The following is a 22,871-nucleotide window of genomic DNA, read 5'->3' as shown; positions in this document are numbered from 1 at the left end:
CAAGCAAATTTTCTTGACTCACATTTGGAAAGAGAGCGTGTACCGGGTTTTGCGTAACCGAAATTCGCTTCGCATTCCCAATAGCAGGAAGTATGAACCGGACTTAAGAGGAATAATACAAGTGTCCTTACCTGAGACGCAGTCATCATCCGTACTGCACTGACATCCTCCAGGTTTCTGTCCCTCTATTTTATCACATTCCTCATCGGCAATGACGGGCATTCCTTCAAAGACTGCTTGAGACACGCTGATGATCTTCCCGACGCCCGCTGAGTCCATGTAGGCCGTTGAGATTGAAGTCTTGTCTGAGTTGACTATCACACGATGGTACCATGGTCTCCTGCGAAACGTGTTCAAACACAACATGTATCAGGATTCAAACTCGAGGGTTGTTTCCATACAAGAAGCTACGATTGTTGTTATTATCTTTGGTATTATTTCCTGAGACAAAAGCAGGAACAATGAGTATAAGGGCTAACCTACATAGATTTTATGGTTGTTTAATCACATTTCTTTCTGGGGTATTTTTTTAAAGACACTGGACACTATTGGTAATTGCCAAAGACCAGGGCCAAATTTCATAGCGCTGCTTAGCGGCCGATTTTGTGCTTACTGTGCAATTGTTATTTCATAGTAAGGTGTGCGCTTAGCAGGCTGCCATGTCTTATCGCACCTCTCCATAAAAATACCATCTTTTATTGAGATCGTGACTGACATAGTTCCTCAATTGTTGATATGTGATAGTTTAATCACCATAGGATCTACTGGATTCATCTGATTAGTTTTCACTGACTGATGTGATCTTCAAGTTCTTCTTGAAATATTTCTCGTACCTGATTGATCGCTGATGGCAGCCATTTCTACCCGGTCCTGTTCAACGGTGCGTAAACATTTAAATATCAATAGTCTGAGCTGTTACCTCACAGGTGAGCATCTTTCGAACAATGGAAATAACAACTCTTTTCCTGGTAACACTATTGTGCTCACCGAACCTTTGTGATGAACTATGGGTTACTGTTGTTAACAACCGTGAAGTTACTCCATGTTCTTACAACCGACCCAAGGGATATTGCAAGACTCGTATTTCCTACTATCATAACTCCACAGCCACCTTTTGCTTAACATTGTTACCCTGTGGTGATGTTGATCCAAACCCGGGCCCAGACCTGCATCATGATGATAATCAATCCAGTCAATCAAACACTGTTTATAGCTCAACTAAACTCTCTGCAATTGGCAAGACCTGTTCAATGTTTGGTCTACCATATTGAATCTTGGGATCAATTCAAAGCAAAAAACTCATAGAGGCACCCGTGCGGGCCGCCGCAAAGCTAAGCATGGTCCTAGCTTTACATCAAAGGCCCATCCCCCATGTGCCCCAAATACGCAGCTGGACGTTCACCTTTGGAATGCCAGATCAATTTGTAATAAAACCACCGCTTTCTCTGACTACGTCTTGGAACATGATATTGATTTGATGGCAATAACTGAAACCTGGCTTAGCGATGACAGTTATATTGTCATTGGTGAACTAACTCCTCCGGGATATTCTTTCATCAATGTTCCCCGATTGTCTAACAACTCTAACACTACCCATAACTATGGTGGTGTTGGCTTACTTTATAAAACTCCGCTTGGCATGTTCCGTCATCCTTTTAATCGTATGACTACTTTTGAACATGCTCACTTCACCATTAAGGGACGAGAAATCAACATTGTAGTTATCTACAGACCCCCTCCCTCCCCTAAAAATGGGTTCACAACCTCGCAGTTTTTGAGTGAATTCGAGACATTCATCTGTGATTTAGCGCTGACAACACAAAAAATCAAGTCATACGTGCGCTAGTCTTGTCGCGTCTTGATTACGGTAACTCTCTTCTGTACGGTGTCACTGAACAAAATCTAGATAAACTCCAACGACTGCAAAACGGTGCCGCTCGCCTTCTGTTTTCCGTAAATAGGCGTGTATCGGCTTCGCCTCTTCTTTCCCAACTACACTGGCTTCCTGTCCGGCAAAGAATCATCTTTAAGATTGCTCTTCACATCTTCAAATGTCTTCACAACACAGCTCCCCAATACCTCAATCATTTCATCTGTCCATATGTACCTGGTCGTCCTGGTTTACGTTCCTGTTATGACGAAACATGGCTGTCAGTGTCTAGGTCCAGAAACTCCTTTTCCGACAAAGCCTTCTCAATCTCTGGTCCTAAGCTCTGGAACAATTTACCCCGGCACCTCCGAACACTTGACACGGTTTCGACTTTTAAAAAACATATAAAAACTCCATGATCTAGATGGAATGGCGCTATATAAATCCCGCTATTATTATTATTATAGCGCTGCTAACCGTAAGCACACGAAAAGGCATGCTAACCTTCCGGTGCTTACCGCACAAAAATAAATGACTTCACAATGCAAATCCACGGTAAACACGCAATATGGCCGCCTAATTTTTCTGCTAACCTGTGAAATACGCTAAGGCTTAAGCAAATTTTTCTGCTACAGTAAGCACACAAATTTGCTTACCGTTAAGCAGCGCTATGAAATTGGGCCCAGTCTTCTCACTTTGCATTTCTCAATATATGCATGAAATAACAAACCTGTGAAAATTTGAGCTCAATTGGTCGTCACAGTTGCGAGATAATAATGAAAGATGGTTGATTTCGAGACCTCAAATTCTAAATCTGAGGTCTTGAAAACAAATTCGTGGAAAATTACTTCTTTCTCAAAAACTATATGTCACTTCAGTCTCACAATATGTTATATCATCAACCTCTCCCCATTACTCGTCGCCAAGTAAGGTTTAATGCTAATAATTATTTAGAGTAATTACCAATAGTGTCCACTGCCTTTAAGGGCAACTCAAATGGAAATCGGACAATAGATTGTTTTTTTTTCCCATTCATTTTCGTCTTTACATACTTGGTTGGGTCGTAGTAACGCTTTGACCTGTGACCTGGGTAAGTTCGAAACACTCCACTGCGGCAACCAATGTACGTCCACTTCACATCTGCCAGCATCTTCTTGTTTCGATTCCTCCAAATCTTCTCGATTTGAGAAGTGATGAGAACGTCAGCCCTGATGGAAACAAATTTAAATAATTCAATATTTCAATATTAGTAGTTTTGGTTTTTCCCATATACACTGATGTGAAAATCACAGAGCAATGTTTTCAGGAGAGTCTCATGTACATGTATACCAGTACTGGGGTCGATTTCACAAAGAGTTAGGACTCGTCTTATCTCGAGTTAGGACGAGTTACTCGTCCTAACTTAGGATTAATCTTAAGGTCTGCATGCTACAGTGCAGGGTTGGGACTCATCCTAAGTCCTAAGATTAGTCTGAAGTTAGGAAGAGTTTTGTGAAATTGACGGCTGGTCAATTCCTTGTTTAGTGTACAGTCTAAAATAATGTTTGTCTCCTGAGACAACAATATTTTGTGTGACATTGTTTTACTAATTTCTCAAAAACTACAGCACTAAGGTAATATCTTAACGGAAGCTTTTAACCCCTAGTTACCTTCAAACAATGTAAGTTTAATGTAAATCTGTGGACATTATGCCTTGTGTCATACAAAAGGTAACCAAACCCTTTAAAGGCACTGGACACTATTGGTAATATCTCAAAATAATTATTAGCATAAAACCTTACTTGGTAACGAGTAATGGAGAGATGTTGATAGTATACAAATATCACACGAAGGGGCTAGTTTGCAATATTTGTTCAGTAATTATGATTCTCCAGTTCTTTCTAACTTGACTCGGGATCGTTTGGAGGGTCCGTTGTCATATCAAGAAGTTTTGAACGCCCTGAAAAGGAGTAAAAATGGAAAGTCTCCGGGGTCAGATGGTTTTAGCTTCAAATTTTTTTAATTCTTTTTCTCAGATTTGGCATGGTTTCTATTGCGGTCTCTGAATTTTGGCTACGAAACAGGAAAATTTTCAGTCACCCAGCAATATGGGATTATCACCCTGCTACCAAAAGGGGATAAACCCTGTCGATAAACCCCGTCAATTCTTGAAGAACTGGAGACCCATTTGAACTATTGAACATTACGTACAAACTGGCCTCTTCTTGTATAGCAGAGAGATTTAAAACATGCCTTCCTTCTATTATTCATGAACAACAAAAAGGCTTTTTGCAAGGTCGCTATATAGGGGAAAACATTCGGTTAATGTATGATTTGCTTAACTACTCAGACAACAACAACATTCCTGGTATGGTTCTTTTAGTTGATTTTGAGAAAGCCTTTGATTCGGTCTCCCATGACTTTATTCTTCAGATTCTTGAGCTGTTTAACTTTGGCCCCTCAATACAAAAGTGGTTGCAAGTGCTGTACAATGGTGCAAAAGCCTCTGAATTGATAAATGGTTTCTTGTCAGAATCTTTTCAAATTGAGCGGGGTTACCGGCAAGGTGACGGCTTAAGCCCTTATTTGTTCCTTTTGTGTGCCGAAATTCTGGGCAAAATGGTTCGCAGGGACAACACTTTGAAAGGAGTTACAGTTGATGGCTCCGAATATAGGCTTTCTCAATATGCAGACGACACCGTGTTTATTCTAGACGGTTCAGAAAACTCGCTTAGCAGGGCCTTTAAGCTACTAGACGATTTTGCTTGTATGTCGGGCCTTAAGGTTAATATCAGTAAAACCAATGCAGTTTGGATTGGTGGGAATAAGGGCCGTCAAAAAGGTGTTTGTCCTGATATTAATGTTCACTGGGTCCATCCCCAAGAAAGTTTTAGAGCTCTAGGTATTGATTTTTCTACCAACTTGGACAATATGATTGATAACAATTATAACCGGGTTTTAAATTCCATCAGCAACTTAATTGGGCATTGGTCTAAGTGCAACCTTACAGTTTTGGGTAGAGTTACTGTTGTGAAATCTCTCCTTTTGTCTAAGCTCACATTTTTAATCCTTACTCTCCCTGATCCTTCCAAGTTATTTATTAAAAACCTTGATTCTATGTTGTATAAATTTATTTGGAAAGGGGTTGACAGAGTTAGTAGGAATCAAATGACTCAAGGTTACAGCGAAGGTGGGGTTAAAATGGTGGCCATCCGTTCTTATTTTAGTGCTCTCAAATGTACGTGGATTCGCAGGTTGCTAAGAGCAGAATCTGATCCTTCTTTTGTGTCGCTTCCATATCTATAAAACGAAAATGACTGAGAATAGACCCTCCCTTGCATTATTAAAACTGGATTTAAAGCTTTATTATACTTTGGATAAATACATCTCCATCACCAATAATTCAACTGTTAACTTTCACAAAAAGTGGGACTCCTTCAAACTATTGGTTCAAGGTTAAAATCGTATTTTGTATTTTGTTTATTTTTCTTGCTGTTTATGTTATGTATCTTCAGCGTGTTTGTAATAATAATGAGGAGTGGTCTTAAATGTGAATAAATAATTTCCTCCGTGGAAAAAAAAAAAAAAAAAAAAAAAAAATATTAAGTTACAGACCTGAAGCTACAATCCACGGACGATGCGAATACAGATTGCAAACACTTTTACTGTGCTGCATGTAGTGTCGTGCAATCCGAAATGGTTACAGACTATTAATTTATCATCCTCGTACACGCAACGGACGTCTGGGTACTGCACGCCGTGTGCTAGTCTTCGGACTAGCGCATGGCAAACCGACACACTATCACACGGCCGTCATCTAGCAAAACTAAGACATGTCATGTGACGCGCTCTAAACCAATGAGCAGGCAGAATACTTGCAAGGGGGGTTATAATATAAAACATTGTGAGAAATGGCTCCCTCTGAGGTTACGTACTTTTCGAGAAAGAAGTAATTTTCCACGAATATGATTTTGAGACCTCAGATTTAGGATTTGAGGTCTTCAAATTAAACATAAGCACAAACTTCGTGTGACAAGGGTGTTTTTCTTTCATTATTATCTTGAACTTCGACAACCAATTGAGGTCAAATTTTCACAGGTTTGTTATTTTATGCATAGGCTGACAAACACCAAGTGAGAAGACTGGTCTTTGACAATTACGAATAGTGTCCACAGTGAATTTAAACAAAACATATTGAAATACCTGATGTGTTTTTGAACGAGTGAGTTCGGACAACCGACATCTATCTCATAACTGTTGATGAACTCATGGGCTTTGACTGTTTTCATGGCTAGGTCGTCATCAACGAGGTACGAGTTAGGATCGCAGTAGCATCTTGGGGCCAAGAAGAAACTGGAGTACAGGTACGAGACTCGGAGATCTGGATACTTGGGTTCGTCGTGAAACACTTCAATCTTCTCAAATTGACCTGAAGGCAGATACAACCAATGTTAAAGGCAGTGGACACTATTGGTAATTACTCAAAATAATTATTAGAACGAAAACCTTACTTTGGAATGAGTAATGGAGAGTTGTTGATAGTATAAAACATTGTGAGAAACAACTCCCTCTGAAGTGACATTGTTTTCGAGAAAGAAGTAATTTTCCACAAACTGATTTCAGGTTTTAGTTTTGTTAGAGCATTTATAAACGAGAAGAGCGATCTTAAAATGGGTTCGTTCTCTAATTGGTAGCCAATGAAGTTCCCTAAGAGTGATGGGGTAATATGTTCTCTCAAGGGTGTGGAACATATCAAACAAGCTGCACTATTTTGTAATCTTAACCGCATTTAAAAATGAAATTGTAGCTGCATTACCGGGTAGCTTCCTCCTGGCTAACGAACTGTTGTATTCTTTGAGTAAGTTGAAGATGCTAGTCCCTGGAAGGTGAGAACGATCCTCAGGCTCCCTGGCTATGCGGAATATCTGGTAAGACACAAAACATGTACATGTATATCTTTAATGGCAGGGGACACTATTGGTAATTATAAATAATTATAAGCATAAAACCTCACTTGGTTACGAGTGATGGGGAGAGGTTGATAGTATAAAACATTATGAGAAACGGCTCCCTCTGAAGTGACGTAGTTTTCGAGAAAGAAGTAATTTTCCACGAATTTGATTTTGAGACCTCAGATTCAGTATGTGAGGTCTAGAAATCAACCATCTAAAAGCACACAACCTCGTGTGACAAGGGTGTTTTTTTTATTATTATATTGCAACTTCGACGACCAATTGCGTTCAAATTTTCACAGGTTTGTTATTTTATGCATATGTTGAGATACACCAAGTGAGAAGACTGGTCTTTGACAATTACCAACAGTGTCCAGTGTCTTTAAGGCTCTGTATACAATAGACTCTTTTGCCATGAAATACATTATAATAATTGTAGATAGCCCGTGCACACTACCATTTTGGTTGGCAAAATGAAGGAACATCGCGCTGTTTTCTACACAGCTTATGGGTGCGTGACGCAGACGCGATTGTGCGTCTGCTTAGTGCACATCTCTATGGCGTTGGCTAATTAATAGGGTCTGTACGCATGCATGAATGTAATAGCAAATTTCATGGGAAGGGTCTACTGGTAATGACTCTTAAAATTCATGGCAATACAAACTTACTGGGTAAGAAGTACATACAACTACGACCCACTTCAGTTGGTAAACATATGTTCAAATAAAATAAAAACATACTTATCGTCCTTTCTTTTTGAAGAAAGAAAGGAAGGCTTTTTTTTTCTTTTCTTTTAAAAAAATGGCCACAGGACACATTTTTTTAAGAAAACCGGCTGAGCTTTTCTCGCTACTTAACTTTTTTGTCTAAGATCATTGATAAGTATCTTCTTTTTTTTGTAAGAAAAAGGGAAACAAACAAAAAACCTCAAAATGTTTTTCATTTTATTTGGGCTACTTACTTCTGATACTACTGATACTACACACCAATTTGGTTAGTAAGCAGTGTTCAATATCTATTACTTGTAGTCGCTTTTTTTTTCTCCTTTTTTTTTCAATAATGTTTTGACAAACCTCATCTGTCTTGGCCAGGCTGAAGGCAAAAGAATAATCTGTCTTGTCCAGGTGAGTGTAGAAGTACGTGGCAGGCATCACTTGTCTCTTCACACCATCCGAGAAACTCCCCTAGAGTACATGGAATAAAGGGAGGCAAGTGTAAAACACATCGACTTTAAGCAGATGTAGATTGAAATCTTGTATCAGGGCCCAGTTTCATACAGCTGTTGAGCAGAAAGTAGGCTTAACAGGTTTAAACAGCTGTTAAGCTGAAAAGTTTGCTAAGCAAAATTTCTAGACTAAGCAAGAAGAGACCGAGGAACCAGTCGCAGCAGTAGTGACTGTTGACGTACAGGGCCCAATTTTATGGCACTTCTTACAGTAAGCACAGAATTGGCGCTTACGGAAGCAGGGAATTCTGTGCTTACGGCAAGCGTTTTTCACGGGTTAGCGGCAAATTTTGGTTTATGCACGTGCGTACTCCACGTTACTAGGCATTTTGGGCTTACAAGGCTAGCGCAGAAATTCGGCGCTTGCTTGTAAGCGGGGAATCGTGATCGTTAGCGCAGAATTCGGCGGTAAGCAGAGACATGAAATTGGGCACAGTATCGTTTCTCAGATTGTGTGTATTCCAATTATGAATTATACATGTACTTCCTGCGTGGACATACATTGTAATTGCTCCAATTTTCAGCAATACCTCCTAAGCGCAATCATTTTTAAATGAACTCTTCGCAAGTTTTATTGTGTATCTACATTTATATAATATTCAAATAATTGAACACTATGCTTTGCCATAATATAATTACCTTAGGCACCCCACGCTGTGCATTTTGTATTTCAATATGGCCTGTCTCTCCCTTGAGCATAGCATCAATAACGTCGCTGAATTCCTTGGGTTCACCTTCAGGCTGCTCCAGCTGTCTGATTGGAACAAGAATGGGATCCTCAACCAGCTGTGTTGTAAAGAAAATTAAAAGAGATTTGATAAAAAATATAAAAAACAGAAACGGAATTGGTGCTTTAAAGGATTTGGGTACTTTTTCAAAATGTCCATGGATTTACATTAAACTTACAGGGTTTAAAGATAATGATAGTGGAAAGCTTCCCTTCAAATATTACTTTAATACAGAGGTGCTGTAGTTTTTGAGAAATGAGTAAAACAATGTCATGAAAATACGTTTGTGTATACATGCTTAAAATAATTTTCGTCTCATGAGACAAAAATTGTTTTCATGACATTGTTTTACTCATTTCCAAAAAAATACAGCACCTCAGCACGTAATATTTTTAGGGAAGCTTTCTACCATCATTATCTTCCAACTGTGTCAGTTTAGTATAAATCTGTGGACATTGTGTTGTTTGTCCTACAAAAAGTACATACACCCTTTAAGGGACTGGACACCCTTTAAGGGACTGGACACTGTTGGTAATTACTAAAAAATATTAAAAAACATACTTGGTAACGAGTAATGGAGAATTATGGATATTATAAAACATTATAAGAAACTATTCTCTCTGATGTAATGTAGTTTTTGAGGAAGAGGTAATTTTCACTAAATTATTTGAGTCCGAGTCTTTTTCAGCCATCTGGAAGCACACAAATTTGTTCAGTAAGGGTGCTTATTCTTTCATATATTCTTGCAATTTCGATGACCAATGGAGCCCAATGTTCTTACATGTAGGTTTGTTGATTTAAGCATGTTGGGAAACATTAAGTGAGAATACTGGTATTTGAAAATTACAAAGTGTCAAGTGCCTTTAAAGGTAAAGTCATAGAATGGTAAATACTCCACAAATAAGTGACCATAAAAACTGACTTGGTGAGGAGCACTGGAGCTGATGATTGTGTAAACTATTTTGAGTCCTTACAAGTACAATTTAGCCACCAATGGATCAAGGAAACAAAAACAAGAACACATCATGAGGCTGCCTTCGATTTCACAAAACTCTACCTAACTTAAGACTAATCTTAAGACTTAGGACGAGTCCCAACCCTGCACTGTAGCATGCAGGCCTTAAGATTAATCCGAAGTTAGGACGAGCTACTCGTCCTATCTTGAGATAAGACAAGTCCTAACTCTTTGTGAAACCGATCCCAGGACTCACATTACTGCTGGGTTTCAACAGCGGGTGGAAGATTGTTCCTCCGTAGTTGTCAATCAGGAAAGCATAGACGGAGCCCCACTGTTCGTTCACAATCAAGTTTTCAATCTCCTCCAGAGTACAGTCAACACCGACCACGCCCAGAAGTCTGAAGAGAAACATAATTATTCAATACATTAAAATTAACTGATTCAGTGGCGTGTTGTGGCTGGACAGTTTAAAGGAACATAATTACAACATTACAGAAATGGTAAGAAAAAATCTTGTCTAAGATCAGAGATTTACATTAAACTTACACGGTCTAATGATAACCCTTTATGAAGACATTCCTTGAAATGTTGCTGTCAGAAATGTCATACTTAATGAGAATAAAAAAACTAATTTCCCGTTTGGAGTTCATCACTCAGTGAGTGTGTTATTCATTTTTTTTTAATCGATATCACGCAAGATGTGTTATCGGTATTTCACTATTTTCTCGTGACCCAGATAGCCGATCGATCTCAAACTTCTACAGATGCTGTGTCAGTTTATGTATGGTGGATTACATAAAATGCTGACACTGCGACCAACTGTTTTGTTAGCACAAACCAATTCTGTAATATCCCTTTAAGAGTACCCGACACAAGCTCTGGTGCTTCTGATCAGCAGAGGGTGGGTTCGAGTCCTAGTCGTGGCACTTGTGTCATTAAGAAAGATAGTCCAGCTTAAATGCTTTGCACTTCGGATGGAACATTAAGCCATTTGTCCCGTGTACTAGGAATGGTAGTGCACACACAAGAACCCAGAACACTTATCGTAGGCGAGTAGAGGTTTGCCCATGTGTTCCTGGATCACATAGCAAGCACCCTTGATATTTTTGTTTGTTTTTAAGGTCGCCTCTCTTTTAAAAGGCCACTCTGGGTATGGGCCTACAAGAAGACAAATTATTTAAAGTGGAAAGAACTCCGGGGAGCTGAAGGTATGAATTGATATTTCTCTTAAAACAGTCTACATTGTGGGACCTGTGTTTACAGGTTTCCATGCTTTCTATGTTCAACCAAAGCCTGATATAAGATTTCCCAGAAGGTTTCTTTTGTGGTTTGTTACTTGATATTTATATTTTCTGATTGAATTTCAAAAATGCGGTTTTCGCTCACTAGATAAAAATGGATGTAAACTTACTTTCCTGTTCTGTCACTCAGGACGGGAATAGCATGGGTGACCATCTGCTTCAGACCGAAGGCGTCGATGTAAGGGGCAGTCCACTTCCCCTGGGTCGTCTTCTGAGAATTGGAGGACAAGAAGTTGAAGTAGTCCCGCATCTTACCGATTAGGTTCTCTCCATCGGTCAACTTCTTAAAGTAGCCGCGATTCTTGCAGGCCAGATGGCCAGGGAAGTTTTCTCCGTCATCGATTGTGCCGTAGCTGAAGATCCGAGCCTAGTCCAAATAAAAAATAGCAATTCAAAAAATACTTAAAGGCAGTGGACACTATTTGTAATAACTCAAAATAATTATTGGCATAAAACCTTACTTTGTAACGAGTAATGGGGAGAGAATGAAGGTATAAAACATTGTGAGAAACGGCTCCCTCTGAAGTGACCTAGTTTTGGGAAAGACGTAATTTTCCACGGATTTGATTTTGAGACCTCAGATTTAGAACTTGAGGTCTCGAAATCAACCATCTTAACGCACACAACTTCGTGTGACAAGGGTGTTTTTTTCTTTCATTATTATCTCGCAAGTTCAATGACCGATTGAGCTCAAATTTTCACAGGCTTGTTATTTTATGCTTATGTTGAGATACACCAACTGTGAAGGCTAGTCTTTGACAATTACCAATAGTGTCCACTGTCTTTAATTTGTGCTGCTTTTATAATTCTGTCTATACCCTCTTTTGCACTCTTCCGAACATTTCCAACCACTTTTAACTTACCCTTGGCTCTGCAACAGCGTTTAACTCCTTGACTTTGTCCCATACTTTTGACCATTCGTATTTGCAAATGGGTCCAGGTACATAACCGCTCCGAGTATAATAACCTTGAAACAATAAAAACAATAAATGAATTGTTATGTCTGGTTGAAGGGAAGGTACACATTGGTAATCAATCTTAAATTTAAGAGTTTTGGAATTTATTTTAAATTGTATGCAAGTTCGCTCCAAAAGCCCGCAAGCCAATCTTGGTATAATAATAATAACAATAATAAGGGTATAAAAGGGTAGCGACGAGGTCTTAACCGACAGGGTCGTGGGCGTGCGATAAAGGCCTGCACGACCACGACCATGCAAAGTTTTAAACCGCGGTTTAAGAACACATCGCTGGTGGAAGATTAACAAGGGATATAGGCTAATGGCTGAGGCCACGCCAGAACCTGAGTATGTAAGCACGGTCAATCTAGGTATTATATGTATATTCTATATCTATGGCGTACATGAGCTTGTGTGCCAGCTGGTCATTATCAACCATATAAACACCCCCGCGTGAGGCGCTCTCCACCAATATGAGTAGCAAAACTGTCTGGGGTATGAATGAGGGCCTTTATCACACGGCAACGACCCTACCCATTTTAAACAACCGTTTAAGAACTCGTCGCTACCCTTTTATTCCCTTATTTATAATGTGCCAGTATCCTTCTTAAAGCCATTATACACTTTCGGTACAGAAAAAAAATTAAAAGTTCACAGATTTACAAATAGCTTACAGGGTTTACAGAAGGTAACGGCGAAAGACTTCTCCTGAAATACTATTCCATGAAATGCTTTAATTTTTCAGAAAACATTAAAACAATATCAATTCTCGATATCAAGAATTAGGGATTTATTTTAAACACATGTCATGACACGGCGAAACGTGCAGAAACATGGGTGATGGGTTTTCCCGTTATTTTCTCCCGACTCCGATGACCAATTGAGCCTAAATTTCCACAGGTTTGTTATTTTATATATAAGTTGTGATACACGAAGTGAGGGCCTTGGACAATAATGTTTACCCAAAGTGTCTAATGGCTTTAAGATGCTCATGGCACAGTGACACATCAGAAGAAAGGAATGTTTATGGAGTCCTCGTTAGGTGAGTCTTGAGGGAAGTTTTGAACAAAGCTCGTGATGATAAAAGTTCAATATAACCGGCTAGTCATTCAAGTATGAAGGGGCAGCAGAAGTAAATGATCTTTCACCCCATGATATATTAGTAATAATGATAATAATAATAACCAGTTTTTATAAAGCGATTTTTACACGTCTCAACGCTTCCAACATTATTACCCTGGTCACTGGGCCTTAATTCATTCTTTAAACCATCTCAGCTCCCTGGGGAGTATGCAGCCTGTGCAACATTAATATGCGCTACATGACTAAATCAATCAAAAGAACCATCTCTGCCCTCACAGGTACCCATTTACCCCTGGGTGGAGAGAAGCAATTATGGTTAAGCATCTTGCTCAGGGACACAAGTGTATCAAGCGGGATTCAAACCCACTAAACATCTGCTGAAGAGAAATACCGGGGGCCAATTTCACAGAGCTGCTTAAGCAAACAATTTGCTTAAGCATGAAAATAGCTTGCTTGTTTTACACACGTTACTGGCCAAAATTTCATGCACTATACATTGCTTGTGACTGGTATTTAGCTGTTGTTTACTTAGCATAACAATTGAGTGGAGTCTTGGACGGTAATCTGATTTTACTAAGCAAGGTTTTTTTTTGCTTAAGCAAAATTTTGTGCTTAAGCAGCTCTATGAAATTGGGCCCTGAGCTTAATTTTGGGGCGCTTATCAGCGTGGACATGACACCCTCAGGGGTTTCCATAAAAAGGTTTTTGTTTGGTCTGGGCAACATTTTGCTCTACGCTAAATCACATACCTGGGCCGCAACGAACTCGTTCACCGTCCGTATCTTTGCCGTCCGTCACCAAGATGATTATGGCTTGACAGCCTGTGCGAGATTTACCAGACAGCAACTCAAAGGCTTTCTCAAATCCACGTCTGATCAAAAATTTTGAAAGAAATCGTCACAGTTGATTAAAGGCAATGGACACTATTGGTAATTACTCAAAATAATTATTAGCATAAAATCTAACTTGATAACGAGTAATGGGGAGAGGTTGATTGTATAAAACATTGTGAGAAACGGCTCCCTCTGAAGTGACGTAGTTTTCGAGAAAGAAGTAATTTTGCACAGATTTGATTTCGAGACCTCAAGTTTAGAATTTGGGGTCTCGAAATCAAGCATCTGAAAGCACACAACTTCATGTGACACGGGTGTTTTTTCTTTCATAATTATCTCGCAACTCCGACGACCAATCGGGTTCAAATTTTCACAGGTTTGATATTTTATGCATATTATGTTGAGATACACCAAGTGAGAAGACTGCTCTTTGACATTTGTCCACTGTCATAGTGTCCACTGTCTTTAAGGTGTTGGTGGGCAAATGGAGGAGAGAGCAAACATTTTAAAACAGAACTTATCAAAGTTTCTCTGGTGATAAAAACTGCAAGGAGTGGATCACAGAGTAACTGTTTAATCTGAGTATTAGAGCACAACATACATTTGTTGAGCGAAGAATTTGTTTGTCAAGTGATATTTTAAGTTGGTAAGGGGGGTTCATTTTATGAACAACAGTTTGCTGATGTTGCAGATATCTCAATGTTATTTACATATTAATTAACAATCTTTGTGTCATTGATGAATAAAAAGTGCTTTAGTTTGTCAACTATAAGATCTTCCGTGGGGTATACGCAATTCTTTTCCACAGTTTTATCATCGGCATTCTGTAACTTCTGTGCGTCGTAGTTTTATGATGATTTTGAGTTGGGTTATAACAACTCCTTTAAAGATCTAATTCTCTGTATTGGATATGATGTCTGTGTTGGTAATGTGTTCCAGTCTTTAATAATTATTTTGGGTATGAATGAATATAACCCCGGAAGTGATAACATATTTTTAGAGCGCCCTCACGTGGTCAAAAATACGGCGGATTGCTTCCTATCAAAAACAAAAATTAAAATGCTGAACAATATTCTCACTTGAGTTCGCTTGTTCCATCTGGAATCAGGGCCTGCGTCTTCTCCTTTAAGTCTTTACGATGAGCCGTGGTTGCCGGTACAAGACGGTCATCTTTACAACTTAAGACAGTTGTGTTAAACGGATGCCATCTTTAAATAAATAAAAATTGGTTTATGTTATATATCAATGATCAATTGTGTTTGTAAATTCATTAATAATAGACTACCTACTGGACCCTTTTTATGAAGTATGCTAATTACATTCACGCATGTGTACAGACCCTGTTGGTTGGCAAAAGTCATAGCGCTACATGTAAATGCAACAAGTGGAAATTTGGATGGTAAACCTGGTTTAATCAAGGAAGAAATTTCATGCTAAGCAATATTGTTGTGCTTAGCAGCTTTATGAAATTGGGCCCAGGCCACGACTTGCCACAAATCAATTCTTGTAAAAATATCAAGTTAACTTACTTTCCGTAAGCATCCCAGTGACTAGCTCTGGCACAGATGACGTTGACATAGTCCTGCTTGGTCAGAGTATCTAAGATGATCCTCACGACAGACACTGCAATGTCAAACTTCTTTCCCTTCATAGAGTAACTGTCCACAGAAAAGAATACAGGAATTACATCAGTTTGGTTTACTTGGGTGTTTTTTCCACTCATAGCACAGCAAAGATTGTTGTATGTGGGTTTTGTATGAGATATTGCATATATACTCAAAAGCAGGACAGCCACTTCAGTGATTTGGGCTATGGACCCAAATCAACTGTCACCAGGGGCATGCTGCCACTTTTTTTCTTTTTTCATGCAAGTCGCCTGACACACAAGGCCTGAGGGCCACTTCAAGGTGTGGGCTACAATTATTTTTTCCAGAGGCCATTGCCACCTACTCCTAGGGCTGAAACAGGGTCACCCCTTTCACAGTCCATCTGAATGTAGGCTTGGGTATCATCAGTCCGAAGCCTGGCCGGTAGAGCAGAAAGCAATACCTCCCCAATTTTATGTAGCAAGTGTCACCACCGGGATTCGAACCCACACCCTGGTGATCAAACACCAGAGCTTGAATCCGGTGCTCTGAACCGCTCGGCCATGACACTGCCACCTTCTCCTGGGGATGAAACGGGGTTACACCCTTTCACAGTCCATAAGGATGTGGGACTTGGCATCATCCACGAGGAGCCTGGCTAGTAGAGCAGAGTGCACTACCTTCCCAACTTTTAACGAGGCAATTATGGTGAAGTGTCTTGCTCCAGGGCACAAGTGTTATTACAGGGACTCGAACCCACACTCTGCTGCTGACAATACCAGAGCCTGGGTCCAGTGAACTAGATCAGTCAGCCACAACACGTCATGTTACGATACAACGTTTACGCACTGACGCAACAATGCATAGGAGGGTTAACAGATAATCAGTTCGCTCTCTTAATGTTCTACGTACTTTTTGTAGGACAAAAAACACAATGTCCACAGATATACACTAAACTTACACAGTTTGAAGATAATGACAGTAGAAAGCTTCCCTGAAAATATTACTTGCTGAGGTGCTGTAGTTTTTGAGAAATGAGTAAAACAATGTCATGACAACAATTTTTGTCTCACTGACCATGAGACGAAAATTATTTCAGCATGTAAAACGTATTTTCATGACATTGTTTACTCATTTCTCAAAAACTACAGCACCTCAGCATCTAATAAGGTACACATTCTACTATCATTATCTTCAAACGGTGCAAGTTTAATGTAAATCTGTGGACATTGTGTTCTGTGTTACAAAAAGTACCAAAATCCTTTAAAGGTGACAGTATGAGAACTACTGTAGGAATATGTTTTTCATCTAATCTTATTGCAGTGAAAATAGAAAGTAACTAACCTGCAATCCAGTACAATAACCACATCTTTGGGGTCGCTGGTTGCTGCAATATACCACGCTCTTACACGTGGGTCGTAGTCATTGTAAAACCCTGCAAAATTACGGTTCCATTCTCGACCAGGGAACTTCCGCAAGACTCCTTCAACTGAACCAAAATACTGCCACCTGCAACAGACAAAGAAATAATAATAACTGGTTCTTATAGTATAGCACATTTTACAATAACCGTATCAATGTGCTTTTCATTAGTTATAACATTCCTTTACACAGCCAATAAAGGATGATCTCAAATATATAGATATTACAGTTTTTTAATAGCTGGAGTCCATAGGAAACATTAAAAAAAATATATAACGAGTCTGTTACCTCACGTTAAAACAAGGTAAAAATGGTTTTTCTACAGAACACTTCTAGCAAAATTTCTGAAAAACGCAGGGTCAAGCAAAACCTGCGCGAAAAAGGAATCTTGACATCTGTGGCGGCTGTTTGGTGTGGAAAATAGCGCCCTCAGTTTGCCAAAGCTTGAGAACTGTGTTCACACCCAACTAGGGGAATATCGTCACTGGCGTCAAGAGGTCATTATAATAGATAAACCGGTGCATTTTTTACTAGAGTTATTCGTTACTAAATGCAAATTTTGAGAGTAAAATGGTTATTAACCGGTATCTGCGATGTCTATTTGACCATAAAAAGGTAATAGTTGAAATATTGAGATCATCCTTTATTGGCTCTTTAATCTTTCTCAGCTCCCTGGGGAGTAAACAGCCCTGAGCGGCAGCAGCCTTCAATTGGCTTTTTGATACACAATATCAAACCTCTAACCTCTACCCTCGCAAGCACATTTATCCCCATGGGTGAAGAGAAGCAATTATAGTATAGCATCTTGCACGGACACAAGCGACCAGGATTCGAACCCACACACCAATAACTTAACCACCAGAACTTGAATTTGATGCTCTAAGCCACCCGGCCATGGGCACCCTTCAATCAAAGTTGTAGAGAATCAGCATTATTTATTTAAACATTCATTTTAAAATTTAACAAAATCTACACTAATGCTTAAGTTCTAAAGAATTAAAAAAAATTTACCTCAACTGTTGATCTTGTTCAAAGTTGCTGATAAAGACTTCATCCAGATCCTTGGTGTAATACACAGCGTTTATAGTATCCTTGCTGTCCCTCGGTACCTCGTCTGATATTTTCACTGTACTTGACGTTTTGCTGACTGCTTGCCGAAAGTACCTTGATGGCAAAAAAGCAAAAACAGCGATGACCAAATCTTTATTCAAACCATAGAAATAGAACCCAGAGAACGCTGGAGTGTCATTGTGCATGCAACTTCGTAGTCAGACCATTTTTAAAGACCTGCATACGCCATTTTTTGCCATACAGTTGACGTCATGAACAATGACCAATGAAAACACATAGAAACAGTCTATGTGCAATGCCGTTTTGCCATACCCGCGTGTCACGCAATGATCATTGGCCATACCGTACGGCCACGCGTGTCACGCGATGATCATTATGCCCCATACACGCGGTATCGATACGCCGTGTCCACAGACGAAACAGAGGGCAGCCAAGCTCAGCGTTCCCCAGGATACATTTCTATGATTCAAACCAACCAAAGTCCCCATTAACACATTGACTGCTAATGACAATTATGCTCGGGCTAGACTTTAGTTACCTTTGGTCCAGTGGTTAGACTGCAAGACTTGCAATCACAAGGTTGTGGGTTAGAATCCTACCAAGCTAACCGCTGATTTCACAACGACTAGAATAGGTATTGTCGTCTAGTTACTGAATCACAGAATCACACTTTGAAACCCGTCTTTAAAAAAAATATTCCTATTTGATCAAGCGCCTTGAGCAACTTAACGTTGTATGGATACTAATAATATTTGTTAGCAAAGAATATTGTTGGGGCCAGATGCAAACTTACGTATTGTAGCTCAGTTCAGGCAGGCGTCCAGGTATGTCCGAGTCTCTATAAAACGCATTAGGAATCCCGGTAAGAGACGTGTATGGATTCTTGCCCATGCTGACATCGTGGAGTCGCTTGACTTCGTCGGCAATACGCTGCAAAATTACAACAATATTTAGTGGGTTATGAACGCTACATGTAATTGCTTATAGTGGGAGATGTTTAGACAGTCCTGTTTCACAGTATTGCGTGTGCTAAGACCTACTGCGCAATACTGAGCATGCGCGCACGCTCATAGCCGGAAAAAAAGACTGTTATGTCTCCTGCCGCCAGCGTCTCAAAAGTTTCCTTAAGACCTTTATCACGCTGTCACCATCTTGGTCATGTTCCTTGTTTCCAATAACAGTAATGAATGCTAACATTCATTGCGCAAACATGGCACCAGACTATTACTTCGTCCAGCCTTAGTTTGGTTGCAATGAGTTGGAATGGAGTAAAATCAAGATGGCCACACCGTGATTAAGGTCTACTAAGTTCCTTCTTAAAACTGCTTTACTTGATAACGTGGTTTAGAGGCCAGTTTCAGTGTAGTGGTATCTTTCTTCACCTTCCACATTGTTCTAGGACCCCGGTTCGAATCCTGACTGGGGGCACTATGTGGATTGGTTTTTTTTCAGTCCCTACTTGACTGCTTGAGTGTTCCCTTGAATAACTATCTGGGGTTTTCCTCCCACATCTAAATTGAAAGTTCCTTCTTTGTCTTCTCTCCATAGGGTTCTTGGCTAGTACGGTGATTATGTTTGTTTTCTGACAGTCCTAGGTTTCACAACCAGAACAAATGAAATGAAATTGCTGGGGGGGGGGAAAGGCCTGAAAGTAGGATCTATATTTTAAGAGTAAGGTGCCATTCATAAAAATCAACAAACAAAATTATTATGCCACCCAAAATGTTCCTGTACTTTACTACACTTTTACCAACTTGCATGCCTCAAACTTCACAGCATTTTCCCTCTGGTAAAGGGGCACTTCTTTGAAGAAAATGTAAATTTATGTCGGAACCTTGCAGAGGGGCACCACGGCAAAAGAGCACAGGGCAAAGGGTTCCAGTTGTTTACTACACTTTTGCCAAGTTGCAGGCCTTGGAACTTTGCTCTGGAAGAGGCACAGCATTTTTCCTCTGGTAAAAGGGCACTTCTATGAGGAAAATGCAAGTTTGTATTGGAACCTTGCAGAGGGCACGACAGCAAAAGAGACACTAGGACAATACAGCAATTGCTGTGGGTGCAGTGGGTTATTTTGAGGCCCTAGACCTGGCACATGTGTAACCACTTCCCCTGCCACTCACCCTAGCTGCTTCTTCTTTCTTATTGAAGTAATCGTCCAGAAGCTCTCGGACTTTGGCGACGATTTCCGTGGCATTCTTCTTCTGCAGAATGTAGTCGGCCTTGTCGTAGAAACTCTGTGTGTATTCAGTCTTCAGTCCATCGCTACACAACTAAATGCAAAGACATGGAAAAGACAAACCTTTTATAAGGGTTGAGGTTTTGAAGAAAGAGAGGGGAAAAAAATGTAAACATTTGCTGTAATTTGAACAAAAACTAAAGTCTGTCACATGCCAATATGGCTCATCATGCCAGGGTCTTGACAAACGAATGCGAATATTGATATTCCCTTGGACAAGGATGCCAGTCAATTGCAGGTTACTCCCCCGCTCTCCTGTGTATCCATTTGTACCCCCGCTTTCATTTTGCAAAGGGTACTTCCGGCGCTCTTGGTGAGAAGTGAGATTTTAACTCTTCAAGTCTAAGGGGAAACTTTTGAAGGGGCACCAAGGCCAAGACCAAGGGCAACAGAAGCCATGGCCGCCATGACCTCACTTGATATTTGCATCAATGTAAAAATTTCCAATAATTTGGTGTCCTTTGGCAAAGGATCAATTAGTTTACAAATCCGTGTAAACAAATAAAAATGTAAAAAATAAACAAAATATCTAAATTGGCTCAACATGTAATTCAAATAATCTACTTGTACATGGTATAGTTACCTGCAATATGTAGTTCTGAATCAGTGTTGCCCAGTTCTGGACATGCCCAGTGAGTCTACCCCCTTCATTCTCTCCCGAGTAGCTGTAACGTGGCTCCTCAAGATTCGGCTCGTTGTAGTTGACAGCTTCCAGTGTGGGTGTGATCAGCACGGCCAAGAAGCCCAAACAAATCAAAACACTTTTCTCCACGGAAACCATCTTGGAGAGTTCTCGCGACCAAATTATCTTTAAATATGGTCACTGGAAAATCTTCACATTTATGTCGTAAAATCAATTGACCTTTTTTCAATTGGCGTCTTCTTTGATATAAACTTACTTTTCTAGAACACTAAGAATACTTGTAACTGGCAAGGATTAATGGCTATTGCACAAAAGAAAATCTTTGTTAAAAATAATTGATGTTCACATTATGATTGATTGTCCGTCATTTTAATGGATTGTCACAGCATGGTTGCACTCTCTTGAAGTGGTTCTTTTCCTTTTCATATGCTGAAAAGTGGTGTTGCTTAACTTTCAAAATGTGGTCGTCATCTCAAAACAATACCTAAATAAGGGAAGAAATGAAAAACTAATAGTCATGAATGTACTGTATAAATCAAGACTGATTACAAGGGTTTGAGAAACATTAAATTTGCTTTGCTTTAAGGCAATATACACTTTTGGTTAGTCGTCAAAGACCAGTATCCTCACTTGGTGTATCAACAACAGTTGTTGCGTCGTACAGAGAGAAGTCATGAGCAAGAGACTACTAAAGTAGCCTAGCAGAAATACTAGCTACATTGAAGACCCCCAAATTTACTTTCTTTCAATCATAGTGGCATGTCGTGGATAAGAGCACTGGACACAAGCTCTGGTGTTTCTGTTCAACAGAGTGTGGGTTCGAGAGTCGTCACTCGTGTACTTTGGCAAGACACTTAGCCACTATTGCTGCGTCCTCCGGATGGGACGTAAAGCAGTTGGTCCTGTCTGTTGTGTAATGCTCATAAAAGAACCCAGAGCACTTATCATTTATCAAAAAAAGAAGGGCAAGGGGCTCGCCCCGGTGTTCCTGGTCTGATCGGCAGCATATGTATAGACCAATCCGACGAAACAAAATTGGTAGCGCCCTCTATTAAAAATTCCCAACTGCGGTGTCTTTTTTGCACAATCCAGGCATTGAAGACACCGCAGCAAATGGTGCGCGGTGCTCAACACTTGCCCGCCCGGTGCTCAACACTTGCGCGCCCAGTGGGCGTCGGATTGGTCTTTACCCATATAGAGCTAGCTCTATAGGGTGCTACATAAAGGAGTAAGTCTCTTACACTTCAAAGTTCAATACTGTATACGTATAGTTCCACATGTACCTTGCAGAAAATAATACTGAGCACTTTGATACGTCTCTACTATTAGTATTTTTAAGAGTAAACTTCAAGCTATGGATATGGGTAACATCATCAGAGGGGCTCACTTCATGTAAATCATTGCTGCTCAGTCACCTGCACGTGTACATCCCGATATGTGGGGATTGTGCAGCAAACCACCAGAACCAGAACCAGAACCCCCTAGCTAGGGGCGGGGTGTGACTGTGATAATGCGCTAGATAAAACGTTTATAGCCTAGTGGCGGCGGGTTGTGCAGTAAAGACAAGACATGAGGTTTGTTCCACTATCGTCTCAGAGCAGGCTGATCCCAATCCCATATTTCTAGGACTGGGGTACCCCAATTATTAATAATAAATAGATTATATTATCAGTTTATCAAAGTTAAATTAGCAATTAGCATTAACTTTAAACGTGTTCTTAAAAAGGTAGGCCCTATTTTATAAGCCTATTCGCACGATTGCAGCTTCGCGGCGCATGTCTGTCGTTGTCTGTTACTGCTGACAATGCAATTTGTAAATCTCCCGTGACCTTTTGACAGACATGCGCAGCTGCAACTGCGAATAGGCTTCTAAATTGCTACTTTATACATGCTTTATAGTACGTCGATACTCGGCAGGATCCGTACATTCCAGGTCTAGTATAGACTAAATAAAATAGACCCAGTGACTGGGGCGCTAAATTCCTTTTTTTCGAAATTTTGACATTATTATATTTTATAATATTAATA

At 40.0% G+C, this 22,871-nt stretch overlaps 1 protein-coding gene across 1 annotated transcript in view; it reads right to left on the bottom strand.

The window, feature by feature from the left end:
* Nucleotides 1–22,871, bottom strand: part of LOC117304609 (voltage-dependent calcium channel subunit alpha-2/delta-3-like) — a 28,386-nt gene that overhangs the window by 5,086 nt on the left and 429 nt on the right. Inside the window, exons 2-18 of the mRNA XM_033789153.1 lie at nt 20,784–21,327; nt 20,085–20,234; nt 18,758–18,894; nt 17,905–18,057; nt 16,816–16,980; nt 15,415–15,543; nt 14,965–15,093; nt 13,802–13,923; nt 11,877–11,980; nt 11,124–11,380; nt 9,966–10,110; nt 8,666–8,812; nt 7,875–7,985; nt 6,666–6,774; nt 6,053–6,278; nt 2,923–3,078; nt 132–340 (exon numbers count right to left, since the gene is read on the bottom strand). Of these exons, the coding sequence (XP_033645044.1) occupies nt 132–340; nt 2,923–3,078; nt 6,053–6,278; nt 6,666–6,774; nt 7,875–7,985; nt 8,666–8,812; nt 9,966–10,110; nt 11,124–11,380; nt 11,877–11,980; nt 13,802–13,923; nt 14,965–15,093; nt 15,415–15,543; nt 16,816–16,980; nt 17,905–18,057; nt 18,758–18,894; nt 20,085–20,234; nt 20,784–20,981 (2,647 nt within the window). The 5' untranslated portion in view covers nt 20,982–21,327. The remainder of the gene's footprint in view (nt 1–131; nt 341–2,922; nt 3,079–6,052; nt 6,279–6,665; nt 6,775–7,874; nt 7,986–8,665; nt 8,813–9,965; nt 10,111–11,123; nt 11,381–11,876; nt 11,981–13,801; nt 13,924–14,964; nt 15,094–15,414; nt 15,544–16,815; nt 16,981–17,904; nt 18,058–18,757; nt 18,895–20,084; nt 20,235–20,783; nt 21,328–22,871) is intronic.

Source organism: Asterias rubens, chromosome 21 (genome assembly GCF_902459465.1).
Source record: "Asterias rubens chromosome 21, eAstRub1.3, whole genome shotgun sequence".
In the NCBI taxonomy this organism is placed as follows: Eukaryota; Metazoa; Echinodermata; class Asteroidea; order Forcipulatida; family Asteriidae; genus Asterias; species Asterias rubens.
The sequence above is the reverse complement of the archived record's forward strand: the minus strand, read 5'-3'. Positions and strand labels throughout refer to the sequence as shown.